Source organism: Macrotis lagotis, chromosome X, assembly GCF_037893015.1.
Source record: "Macrotis lagotis isolate mMagLag1 chromosome X, bilby.v1.9.chrom.fasta, whole genome shotgun sequence".
In the NCBI taxonomy this organism is placed as follows: Eukaryota; Metazoa; Chordata; class Mammalia; order Peramelemorphia; family Peramelidae; genus Macrotis; species Macrotis lagotis.
This window is the reverse complement of record NC_133666.1, coordinates 75,191,516-75,204,650: the sequence shown is the minus strand read 5'-3', so window position 1 is coordinate 75,204,650 and position 13,135 is coordinate 75,191,516. Positions and strand designations below refer to the sequence as shown.

At 53.6% G+C, this 13,135-nt stretch overlaps 2 protein-coding genes across 5 annotated transcripts in view; both read left to right on the top strand.

Moving 5' to 3' along the window:
• Nucleotides 1-2,626: 2,626 nt before the first annotated feature.
• LOC141497804 (rho-related GTP-binding protein RhoG-like) lies at nt 2,627-9,037 on the top strand. The gene is made up of 2 exons (XM_074200628.1): nt 2,627-3,586; nt 8,340-9,037. Coding segments are annotated over exons 1-2 (600 nt in total). The 5' UTR covers nt 2,627-3,584; the 3' UTR covers nt 8,938-9,037.
• A 3,250-nt stretch (nt 9,038-12,287) lies between these two features.
• Nucleotides 12,288-13,135, top strand: part of TAF1 (TATA-box binding protein associated factor 1) — a 47,375-nt gene continuing 46,527 nt past the window's right edge. For all 4 annotated transcript variants that reach the window (XM_074207193.1, XM_074207195.1, XM_074207194.1 and 1 more), the window contains exon 1: nt 12,288-12,566. In XM_074207193.1, the coding sequence (XP_074063294.1) occupies nt 12,303-12,566 (264 nt within the window). In that variant the 5' untranslated portion in view covers nt 12,288-12,302. The remainder of the gene's footprint in view (nt 12,567-13,135) is intronic.

Below are 13,135 nucleotides of genomic sequence, written 5' to 3'. Positions count from 1 at the left end.
CTATGACCTTGCAAGCTTGATAGGAAGGGTAATCTCCCAGTGTTCTGGATGAGGTGAACCTGGTCAGCCTGGCGAACTCGGCCACTCGCCTATAGCCACCAGGCTGGGCCGTAAGGGGAGGAGAAAAGGTTAGAAGCTCCCCAATGTCCCGAGAGCTGGGCTTGCTGCTAATGTTTGCCATAGGAGAGCTCCCAGGCTCTCTATGGGGAGGGCTAGATGGGTCGGACCCCTCCATTTGGCTCCCTTAGGAGCTGACTCCCTCAAGCCCCTTGGGAACTGCCCCAGCTGCACCTTCTTTGTGATTTCCAGTCATGGCAGAGAGCAGGCAAGGGCCACAGCTTGGTTCTGGGTGAGGAGGGGGGTGCTGGGGGTGGGGGCCTTGGGTGTCAGAGTCAAAGACATCCTGGAGCCATCTGCACCTTCTCTTCGTCCTCCTTGGGTTCAGTCATTTCTGATCTGTTCCCAAGGGAGTGGTCTAGACTGTGGAGCCAGGGCTTAGAGTGGCCCAGAGGCTTTCGGGCCTTGTGGCTCGTCCTTCAGCCTGCCCTTACTGTGGTGCCCCCTACCTGCCCCCCCAACTGCCATTCCCACCACCTCCCACCCACCTGGGAATTTCCTCAGTTCCCCAACTGGGCTGGGGCACGGGACCCCACTGAAGGATTTCAAGGATCTGGTTCTAGGCAGAGGCCTCCTGGCATTCTTAGGCGCAGACTTCCTGTTTTCATGGGGGGGGGGGGGGAGGATAGGGGAGGGGACAGGACGGCTGCAGCAGGCTGGGATTGGATGGGTGCGCAGGAGCTGCTGGGTTCAATCCCTTCCCGAAGTGTCTGCCATTTGACCTCAGAGAAAAGCCAAAGCCCGCCTGGAGGGGGCGCAGAATGCCCTGCTGTGGGGAATGGGGGCCCCTAGTGCTGCCAGGCTGCCCCCAGAAAGCAGGCAGGCAGCCTAGGCCCAAGCTTCCCCGCCTGCCAAGAGGAGGGGCTGGGGGAATCTGGGCTTTTAGTGACAGTGTCCCCCGGACAAGGGAGCAGGTGACCCCTCCTCCTCCAGTGTCCCCAAGTCCTGGCTGGCCCAAGCACAGAAGGCAGAGGTTCTGCATCCCAAACCCTAGGTAGGTAGGCATTCCTCCTTGCCAGGAGCCTGGGGAGCCGCTTGGCAAGGAGGACCACTAGAGTGGGGCTCCCTGGCCAGCCGGCCCCCAAAAGCCCACAGCTGCCAACATTCCAGGGCCTGCCAGAGCGGGCATGGCCCAGAGCCTCTAGGAAGGCTTGGGGTGCCATCGGCTGCAGTCTGGGCCTCCCTCCCTACCTTGCTCCCTTGGTGATTCTTTGGGTGCCAAAGTGGACACCCCCAAACGGTTTCAAAGAGCAAGTTGAAGAGGGCCGGGATGTGCCTGGGAGAAGCCGGAGCCTGTGGCTGGCTCTGCCCCTGTCTGGAGCCTGCCCTGGTTTTAGGGGTGGGGCTGGGGTCGCCGAGATGCCAAATGGCGGCCCTTGTCCAACCCCCCCACCTGCTGGCCGCCCCCCAAGGCCCAGAGAGGCCTCTGGCCGGCCCGTGGTCAGGTGGCCACCCACACCGAGGCCGCGATCTGGAAGGCCCCGGACGGCTCCCTGAAGGCCCGAGGGATGGGCGCAGGGCGCGAACTGGCCCCTTCGTGCCCCGGAAGGGGTCGGTCCCGGGAGCCGGAGACCCGAGAGGCTGCGAGGCGGAGGTGGGGTGCGAAGCTTCGCGGCTCGCTTAGGGAACCGGCACTCTGGAATCGCGGGGCCCGGCGAGGGTGGGGCCAACCAGGGCGGGGCGGGGACACCCCCCTCCCCGCGAGCTTTCCCAGGAGGTCACGGGGCCGCGGCTACGGGGGGGTGGAGCCTCGGGGAGTTCCCGGATGTGCAGCTGGGGCTGCGGGCCGGCGGAGCCTGCGAAGTGGCCGCAAGGAGTCAGGCGGCGGCGGCCGGCGGGCCACGGGCCACGGTGAGAAACCGCGGGGGAGACCCCCCCGGGCGGCCCGGGGGGGCGTGGGAGGAGGCGGGCGGGGGGGGCACGTGCAGCCCCCGCACGTGAGGGGGCCCTCCTGGACAGCTGGGCCGCGACGGGCGGGGGCGGCCTGAGCCTCTGGGCCTCGGCTGCCCCCCCCTTCCGCTCCTGGCTCTCCCTTGGGTGGCGCGGGCGGCCCCGGGCGGAACCCGCAGTGGGCCGGGCCTAGGCCCGGGCTCGGATCGCTTGACTGCGGGGTGGGGGTGGGGAGCAGGGAGTTGGAATGGGTGTTTGGAGGCGGGAAGGGGGAGGAACCGGGCTAGAAAAGAGGCGGGGTGCTCAGATGGGTGCCCCGGGAGCTTGGAGACTACTCGCTAGCCCCGGGATCAGACCCCCCCCCAAGACCTTCCCTACTGCGGATACAGATGCAAAAGCGAAACCGGCCGGCCTTCCTCCCCTCCCCCGGCACAGGGAGCTGAAGGGCGGGGCAAACACGCCAAAGCCGGGGAACCCTGGCGGCTCATTGGGCTGGCCAGCGAGGGGGGCCGTGGCCTGGTCCCTGGGGAGAGGCCCGCCAAGCCGACAGACCAGGACGGATGGGCTGGAGCCTGAGCCGCTGCCGTTACCGTGGAGCAGCCGAAGAAAGCAGCCAGCCGCAGGCAGGCCCTGGCCGGGGAGCCTTGGGAGGTGCTGCAGCCACAAGGCCCCAGGGACTGCGGCAGAAGCTTCCTGGATGCCCTGCCTCTCCCCACCTTTCTGCAGCTTTCACTTAGCTGCCAGCCAGTGATCTTCCCCAAATGCTCCTTTAAGGACAGCGCTCCCCACCCTGTTCGAGAGCCTTCTCAGCTGGCCATCGAAAGCTTCAGCTGCCCAGGCCTGATTGGGCTGAAGGCCCTCCCTGCATGTCAACCATACTGGCCCACTTGATGTTCTTTGAACTTATCATGACGCCACCCCCCCCCTTTCATATGTTGGCACAGGCTCCTGGCCAGCCCAATGCCCTTCTGGCTCATTCTGGCTCAAGGGCTTGCCTCCTCTCAGAAGCCTGGCTGGGGGGAGGAGGAGGGGGTCCTGGGCCTCCAATGAGCTCCTCTTAGCCACCTGCTCCTTTCCTACCCAGGAAAACTCCATTCTCCCCAGGGCCTGAACTCTGCCCTTTACTTCTCTATATCCCCCAGGAGAATGGCAGCTTGCAGATATCAGCAGCAGGTGCCTTTTTTTTTCTCTTTTAAGCCCAAGTTTTTAGAACCAAGTCTGCCACATCCTGGGTGGTAAATAACCATTTGCTCCTCTGAAGGGACTTGATTGAGAGGCTCCTGGTCACCTGAGATCATCACCAGTGCCCATTCCGCAAGTCATAAACTTTGGTGTCATACTCAGCCCTCCAGAGGCTCACCCTCAAGTGGGTAGCTCAAAAAGAGAAAGGACGAGCCCACCACTGAAACCAACTGCAGGAAAAGCTGCTTGCCGAAGTTACCATTTAAACTGAGATCCTTGCTGGAGTTGAGCAGGGAGCATTTTACTGGCCTGGGAGACAGCCAGAGAAAATGCTTCAAGTCAGCAGATAGAAGATCTTGTCCAAGGCACTGGCTGGAAAGCCCAGGTCCAAGAAGATGTAAGCAAAAATAAGGTGGAAGGCCATGGAGATGATTTGGTATTTGCTCCTGGAGGTGATAGGAATCTATTGGAGTTTATTGAGGAAGATGCGGTGGAAGTGAGGGTATAACTTGATCAGACCCGTGTATAAGTAAAATCATTGAAAGGGGAGAGGTTTGAGGCAGCCACCCCACCCCCACCCCCAGCAGGTTTTGGGATAGTCCTTGAGTAAGTTGTTCAGGGCTTGCCACAGAGGGGTGTCTGTCAGAGGAGAGACCACACATTAGATATATTGTGAAGATTAGTCACTGGACTTGAAAGATTGGCAGAGGGGACAAAGAAGAGTGAGGAATCCACAATGCCATCGAGTTTGGGAGACAAGGGAACTAAAGGTGGAAAAGGGGAGACATAGAAAGGAGGTGGGCAAAGTGAAGAGTTAGATGAAACACATCCAATTTGCTAATGGCCAGTGGGCACAAGGAGATAGGATACTAGGAGTCCAGAGAGGTGAAGCTACATATAAAGCATTAGCATAGAGAGGATAATTAAGTCCCTGGTATCTCATAAAGAAAGAGAACCAATCCTAGCCGTGTGGCCTTGGGCAAGCCACTTAGCCCCATTGCCTTGAAAAATCTTAAAAAAAAAAAAAGAACCAATGACAGCTTTGATGGACCCACACTTGGCTGATGGAACCTGAAGCGCCAGCCAAAGAAACAGAAAAGAGGTGTTCGGACAGATAGGAGGAGATGAAGGAGACAGCAGCCTCCGTCATACAGACCTAGGAAGAAAAGTGTATCCAGAAGAGGGTGAACAATTGGGTCAAAAATGATAAGGATTGACAAAAGGCCCCTCAATTTAACAATTGAGAGAGATCATTGGTGATGTTGGAGACAGCAATTTGAGCTGAATGATTGAGGCCAGAGGCTAGAAGCCAAAACCCAGCCTTGGAAAAGAGGAAAGGAAGTTGTTGACTACTACCCTCTCAGGGAATCATGGGAGCTTTTCCAGAATACTGCCTTGCCCAGGGGCATCTCTACTCCCTCACTACCTGGCCATACTAAGCCCTTTAAAAAGCATCTGGCTCTATCTTCAAGACAATTGGGTAGACATTCCTTCTAACACTTGACTTTTCCTCTGAAGACATTTATGGGTGGTATGGTACAAAGTAGTGTTGGATGAGAAGCCAGGGCAAGAATTTGTCCTTTGAAGTGACAAAGTTGTATTGAGGGACACAGGAAGATAACACTATTTTGAGGTGGTTTTTCTGACAAAGGCCAGTTATCTATTCATCTATTCTGACTCAGTTTGGTGACCTGAGATCCCTTCCCATTTGGTCTCTAGTCCTAAAAGTTGAATCACTCAAGTAAAATGATTAATTTGGAAAAATTGTGACTAGCATGGCCCTGGGAGGGACAGGGGTCCCTGTGGAAGGGGAAGGGAAGCAGAGATAGCTCCTGGACTCTCTTCTCAGGACTCGGACATTTCAGCAGTCATATATCCTGGGGCAAACATGAGCTCCTTCTTTTGACCTTCAGGTTGGCTTGGCTTCCTCCCCCATGCTTTCCACTTCTGAGACATTATAGTAAATGAAAAGGTAGTGATACAGTTAGGAAAAGCCCTGCCATTTAGGCAGAAGTTGAGCCCTCTGCCTTAATTTAGGCAAAAATTCAGATGACTGAAAAACGTTTGACACAGAAGGAAACATAATACAGGCCAGGATCTAGTAATAACCAGGTACAACTGGGGACCTCAGCCTGACTTTGCTACACAGACAGCCGGCCTTGGTTTCTCCCTTCTCCTCCACAGCTCAGGCCTACTTTTTATTCTTTGACCTGTTGCCCCCTGGGCTGGCTTGCCTCAGTTCTTGAGGTCTCCCTTCTTCCTCTCAGTTTCTCCATCTCTGATTCACTGTCTCTTGGCTCTTCTCTCTATAGGAGCATGGTCTGGAGCTGGTCTCTACTGGCCTGCTTTTTTAGTTTCTGACTTCTGTGCTACTTTGTTGCTTTTGGAGGATACACAGGCACAGCAGACTCCTCTCAACCATTCCCAAGCCACTGCCTTCATCCCGGGGCTTTTGAGACATTGATTCCCTAGAGGTGTTTCCATTTGTGGAAGGTATTAGAACTAGAGTTTTCTCTTACTTCAAAGGGGTACCCTGATTGATTCTGTCTTACCCAGACCCTCTTACATAGGGAAGGAGCAAAAGATCCCCCTCCCCCCACTAAGCCATAGGAAAATGGTTTTTCCATGAATGCTTTCCTCACCTGTGAAGATAAACTACAGGCCCAGGCTTTGGATAACACCACTATTACAAAGAGCCAGCATTTCTAGATTGCTTAAAGATTTGCAAAGCACTTGACAAGTCTGATCTCATAATAGCCTTGGAAGGCAGGTGCTTTTATTAGCCTTCTGTTATATTTAAGGAAACTGAGGCACAGATAGGTTCATTGACTTGCCTGTGGTTGCCCAGTTAGGAAGTATTTAAGGTTGTATTTGAATTCAGGGCTTCTTGACTCCAGCTGGTACCACCTAGCTGCCCTAAGCCTTATTCCTCAGGGTTTTCTTGCCTATCAACCCTTGAACTGTTGCCTTTCAGGAATTGTGAGCCAAGGTGGAGGTCATAGGAAGAACATTTTTGGATAGGACTGTATGGGTGCTGTGCAGTTGTTGTTGGAAAGCAAAGTTCCTTTGCTGGGAGGGAGCAGAGTTCTGAGCACCTTCAAGGGGCCTGAATGGCCTCAGGAGAGAGAACCCCACAGTCCCCAGCTAGGCCTCCTCACCTCGGCTTGGCTCACTCCATCACACTATCCTTAACTTCTTTTCTCTAGGAGTTCATCAGTTGACTCCTAGTCCCGGCCCATCTTGCCCTCATCAATTTAGAAAATAGTAGGTAGAGGGGTAGCTAGGTGGCGCAGTGGATAAAGCACTGGCCCTGGAGTCAGGAGTACCTGGGTTCAAATCTGACCTCAGACATTTAATAATTACCTAGCTGTGTGGCCTTGGGCAAGCCACTTAACCCCATTTGCCTTGCAAAAAAAGAAAATTAGTAGGTAGGGGAAACCACCTAGTGATGGTCTTCAGAAATGAGATTCTTTCTATAGTTGGGAAATGACCACATTAGAAGCACTGTCCTTGTTTTCAGGGCCCTCGTCTGTTTAAAACACCCCAGGATTCTTCAGTGCCTATTTATATTCAGGTCCATCTTTTGAGGAAAACATGGGAACTCTCTTTAATGCCTTGAGTTTGACTTTCAGAATGATTTTTGTTTCAGCTTATTTTGTAAAAAATAGAATTTTGTTCCATCGGTAACTTCCAAAAGGTGAAAAGAAAGTTACTTGGGGTATAAATCGAATCTCTACCATCTTTGCCATTTAAAGGAGTTTCAGTAGACTTGACCCTTTTTTCCCAGGTTACCTGTCCCTTCTGGTGAAGGAAAGACTGCAAAAGAAAACCTTATCAGTCTCCTTTCCTGGGAACAGGGCTTCTTGATTATCAGACCATCTAACGGAGCTAGCCCTCCTCATTTTACAGATGAGGATGCAGAGGTCCTGGATTTATAGTGCTCTTTCTCTTGGAAATCTTCTTTTCCCGAGGAGGGATCTCATTCGTTCTCATGATTTGTATGGAGGGTGTGTGAGGTCTGTGAGGAAGGGAGCTCTTACGCCTTCATAGCTAGCTCTTCTCTTGGAACTTCAAGCCAGAGCAGACATTTCAAACACACCCAAAACAAGACTCCCTCTCCCCCTCCTCCACACTTTGACAGTACTGCCTAGCTCGGCCTCTCTTTAGTCCCTAACTGTCCAGTCAATCTCAGCCCTGGTCCTTTCCCCACTACTAGGTCATCTCCATCTATATGGTCTGAGAGCCTCATAGCCTCTTGCCTAGAATAGTATAACAGAGGCCTGTTGCTGTCTTCTCTTCTTGTCAATCTATCCTACCTCCAGCTGCCACAGAAACCTCAAGGCCGGGGTCTGGTCACACCCTTCCCTGGTCCCTCCCCTTGAGCCTCAGGGTTTGCTGCTTCCCCCTTCTTAATCTACTTTGTGTTTGAATCCCCCAGTAGGCTAGAAACTTCTTGAGAGCAGCATCTGTTTCATCTTTGTATTTTCATCACCTTAGACAGTGCTTTGCACAGAGTAGGCACTGATTGAATGTCTGTTGGACTTTGTGAGGACAGTGTGTGACCCTGAAGTTGAGGCTCATATGTGGAAGTACCTGAACATGGAAGCCAGAGATCTTGCTTCTATGGAGGAATCTGCTTTCTCAATACTGGAGCCCTAAAGTATGGTGGTTTGGCTAGATTGTCCTGCACTGGTTATTTCCTAGGTTTCAACTTAAAGATAGAAAGAGGAGAGAAGGAAGATGTAGGTCTGTTCAGTAGTTTGGCCCAGGGTAGAGTTTATCTTGTTTGAACCATTGAGCAGTGATATGAGAATTTGATCATGTGTTAGAAATGTGGGTTCCTCTTGTTGAATTTGTAACCTTAAACCTTTCCTTCCATTTCATTCTGAGGGAATCACAGGTTGTAGGATTTTGAGCTGAGAGCATCTGGGGAGATTTTGGATATGGGGGGGGGGAACAGGTTCAGGGAGCCTAAGTAGCCTTAGTCACCCAGTGGCAGCCCCCATTCAGTACTCATTCTGCTATTCCTTGGAGTTTTGCTCTGTGCTCAACGCCAGTGGAACAGGAAGGCTCCCCTCACTTAGGAGAAGCCATGCTCCCCAAGATGACAAAGCCTCAGTTGAACCTTTTTTCCTTTTCCTTCTACACAGGATCCTGGAGGAAGGAGGAACGATGCAGACAATCAAGTGTGTGGTGGTTGGGGATGGGGCTGTGGGGAAGACTTGCCTTCTCATCAGCTACACGACCAATGCATTTCCCGAGGAGTACATTCCCACTGTCTTCGACAACTACAGTGCCCAGATGTCTGTGGATGGCCGGACGGTCAGCCTGAATTTGTGGGACACAGCTGGCCAAGAGGAGTATGACCGACTCCGGACCCTGTCCTACCCTCAGACCAATGTCTTTGTCATCTGCTTCTCCATTGGCAGCCCTTCTTCCTATGCCAATGTGCGACACAAATGGCATCCAGAGGTCTCTCATCACTGCCCCAATGTACCCATTCTGCTTGTGGGCACCAAAAAGGACCTGCGAAATGACCTCGCAACACTGAAGAGGCTGAAAGAACAGAGCCTAGCCCCTACTACCCCTCAGCAAGGGAGCTCCCTGGCCAAGCAGGTGGGTGCTGTGAAGTATCTGGAGTGCTCAGCCCTGATGCAAGATGGAGTTGGGGAGGTCTTTGCAGAGGCCGTGAGAGCTGTGCTGTACCCTGTCACCAAGAAGAACACAAAGAAATGCATCCTCTTGTAGCTCCAAGGACAATGCCTAGGCACCATACAGAGTGGCCAGCCAGAGCTAGGAAAGCTTACCGCACCCCCCAGGCCTGGGGGCCTGATTGGGAAATGGGGAAGGGGGCAGGGGGAGCTGGCCACAGCTTGGTGTGACTGCCTGCTCCTTGGTGCTGAGCATTGGGCTTTGTGGAGAAAAAAGAGACAAGGCAGGTGTGGTTGCATGAAGCTGTTGCCTTAAAGTTTTTCTTTTCTTTCTTGCTTTTTTTTAAATTTTGATGTCCTAATTTTTGAAAATGTTCTCCTTTCTGTTTCACACATGTGATTAGTCCTTCTTCCCACCTCTCCCTGAGACTAGGCTTTTTCATCTGAAAGGTTCATGAGAGGCTAGAGGGGCAGAAGGAGTGCACAGCCTTTTGTATCTCTTTTGGTTTCCTCCCAAGTCCTACTTGGTTCTGGGCCTCACTGGACATTTCCACTTTGGCCCAGAGTAAACACCTCCTAAATGCAAACATTAGTTGGGGTGGTGGTAGCCTTAGCATTTCATTGCCCTTTTCTTCTCAGAATAGGAGGACGGAAAAAAAGGAAGACAGAACTAGAAAAGACATGCTTATTGTACTTCTTAACACTTAAGTTAAGGGGTTTCCTCCTCTCCATTCTTCTGGGCTGAACTTTGAGACTACTTGATAGGGACAGTTTTGTTTTTTTTAATCTCCGTCCCTGCCCTCTGAGACTTGACCGCTGTTCCCTCCTTATGACTTTTTAGAAGTTTGAGCCTGGGATGGGGGCTCCCTTGTCTGACTCGCCAAAATAAGTTAGCTAGCTATTCTGTTCCCTCTCCTCTCCCTCTCCCCTCCAACTGAGCTTACAGAATTTTGTGATTCCTTAGAAAGAACTCACTCTTATTTTTGATTCTGGGCTCTGATATGGGAGGGACAGCTAGATGTGGTGCTGACTTTCTCCTACACACCTAACTTTTAAAACTTCTCTGGAGGCTGTTGGGAATCTGGGAAATGGAATTAAAAAAGATTCTTGTGCCTTCTCTCCTTTCCCTTCAGTGATGACCACGTGCCTTTTGTGATTCCAGCATTCCTCCAGGGTGGTGGATTTTGGCCTGGGTGGGATTTGAGTGAGTTTTGTAGGAGACTAGGAGCCCAGTTTAGAAGTAAATATTAGGGCTTGGTATTGGGATTTGCACCAACCTGTCTTTCCTCTTTCACCTAAAGTAATTTCTCTCTTCTCTTTTTTATTACGTGCCATGAGATCATGAGATGAAACTTCTCAGGTTTCCTGGTGCCTATCTTTGGGCAGTTCTTACTGGTGTTTTCACAGGGGTTGGTGCCAGTAGACTGAATTTCTGAAAGAAAGGCCCAGGGAATAGGACTGCTGTCCATGCAGTGGCTTCCAATTCTATTTGCACACCCATGCCTATTTTCATATGTGTGAGCCACTGTGGGAGTATGGGGGGGGGCTGCCTCTTGGTAGAGGCAGGATCTTCTTAGCTAAGGTACATTAGCACTTTGGGGGGGGGAAGGACTGCTATAATGACGGGAACGTGTGGCCCCTTGTAGAGAACCAACTATCGCCATATCTGCCCACCATCAGCCAAATGAAATCTCAAAGGTGCATCATAGCTATTTTGCTGAATCAAAGTTGTCAGGGTCTTTGAATTCTGACTTGCCTAACCATTAAGTTGAAAAGTTTCCAATTCAACTTTATTTGCAGTTACAAATTCTCTCCTTTCCTGACTCACTGAGAAGTCAAGAAAAATAAAATCCATCACCAATATGTATAGTCATATAAATCCACATTAGCCATGCTTCTCTCTTGCCCTTCTGCTTCCCCACCAAAAAAAAAGTAGGAAAAAAAAGAAAATATACCGCAGTGTGTACTCCGAGTGTTTATTGGAGGTGGATGGAAGTCTTGATTTTCTTCATGATACGGTTCTTTCGTAGATTGATTTGGGCTCTGCCTGTGTCATTCTGCATCAATTCATGTGATCCTTCCCAGGTTTTTCTCCAATTGAAGACATCTCATCAAACTGAGGGGTTTGAATATTTCTTCCAGAAAAATACTCTTCCCCACTATATGAAGCTATCTGGTAGGGAGGTTACTTGGTTTCTGTGCATTCGTGGATGCCCTCTGAACAGTGAGGTCAAAGAATTGACTCTGGTTTACTCGGTAGGGCAGGGTTTGGGGGAGTGGGGGGGTATTCGATACCAACGGCATACTGAGATTTACAACTGCAGCTCTTTTGTGTTTTTTTTTTTTAATCCTGTGGTGCCTTCCCTCCCATCCTCTCACTTCCAATGTGGGTATTGCTTGGGCGAACTCTGGTTTCCCATGAAAATGGACTTGCTCATCTTGGGCGGTGCCCGTGGCTGATGGGATGTGGTACTGTAACATACACTGGTAACTTGATTTGTACACTTCAATGGATTTTGTATGAAGACTAATATGTTAGAGTCACTTGTAAATTATTCGTAATTAAATGCCAGTAAAGCTTGGCTAATCTCCGGCCTCCGAGTCGTTATTGTGGCCCAGCCCAGGGGTTCCCTGGCCACGATTTCTTTTCTCCCTTGCGGCTTGGTCTAGCCCGCTCTTCCTCCCCTTTGGCCCACCAGCCCAGGGGCTCCCACCTCTCCCTGGCTAGCGATCCCCGGAAGGGAACGGGCAGGCCTGATTGTTGGGTCTGGTGATCTGAGGCCCGGAGTCGCCACGTGGAGGAGCTCCCCAGCCCCCCCCCCATCTCCCCGATGTCTTTCTTTTGGCCCGCACCTGTCCCGGGGGCCCCGCAGGAGCCCACGCCTCGGCCTTCCCCACCCCACCCCCCGTGGCAGGCCCCCAAGGTAGGGGAGGCCGGCGCCAGCCCCTCCTAGGGGTGGCCCATCGAGGCGCTTTGGAGCTGGAGAGCAGGGAGGCCGCGCCCACACGGCAGCCGGGGCGGGGGGGGGGGGGGGGGGGCGGAGCCGCCCCCACCATCCGGGCGCGGAGACGCCGCTACAGCCAGATTGCGGCGCGGCCGCCACGTGACCCGCCGGCGGCCGCCACGTGACCCGCCGCCCGCTTCTCCCGGGGCCGCTCTCCCCGCCCCATCTACACTCTTTGATTGGCTGCCGGGACAGAGCCTGCGCGGCGCGCGGGGAAAGAGGCTGCGCGGCCCGCGCGGTGAGTCTGGGCCCCGGTGGGTCTGAGCCGTGGCTGCCCAGGGGACCCGAGCTCCGGAGGCTCGGAGAAGCAGAGCTTTGCCCAGCCCTGGGGCCCCTACGGCCTCCCTCAGGCCTTTCCGCTCCGTCCCCACGGCCCTTCCGGAGGGAGGGGCCGCCGGAGCCGGCCGTGCTCCTCGGCCGGCCGCGCGGAAGGCCGTCCCCGCCGGGCCGAGGCCTCATGTCCGACTCTGACAGTGATGAGGAGCCGGCGGCCGGCGATGCCGGAGCCGGCGGCAACTGCAGCGGCGTGGGCGGCGTGGGCGGCGTGGGCGGTTGTGGCGCTGGCGGGGGCGGCGGCGGCGGCGGCGGCAATGGTGGTGGCGGCGGCGGCGGCAACTGCGGCGGCGGCGGCAACTGCAGCGGCCCCTTCTCCTTAGCCGGCTTCCTCTTCGGCAACATCAACGAGGCCGGGCAACTGGAAGGGGACAGCGTCCTGGACAAGGTGAGAACGGCGGCCCGGCTTCCCCTTTCCAGGCAGGGAGTTCCGCCTGGCGGGATTGGCTCCCTCAGGTGCAACTCCCGGCGGCTCCTCCGCAGGCTAGAAGGCGCCGGGCCTTGTCAGCAGAGCCGCACCTTGCTCTCCCTTTAGTTGTCTCTTTGTTTTCCCCTTAGGGCTTAATTCTTTTCACAACTTTGCAATAATCTGGTCGTGCAAGTAAACGTAAACCTACCTCCCCCCCCCCCCCAAAAGATAGACCTCAGAGGAAAAAAAAAGTATGCTTCAGTCTGTTCAGATACCGTCAGCAGGCCCCGGGGAGTGAGTTGCCTTCTTTATCCTAAGTCCACCCGAGAAGCTGCTGCGAGATTAACCCACAGCTGTGATTTCTGGCTGGCCTTCCCCCTCACCTAGTCTCCCCTTCCGCCCCGGCCCTGCTCTCCAGTCAGTTACCTCGACCTGCCCCTCCCCCCAGCCCATCCCCTTGCGCTCCTTTTTCCCTAGCCTAAGAGATTTCCGGACCCTATTGAGTGCCTGAGAGTTCTGATGAGAAGGAAGGCTCACTTATTCTAACC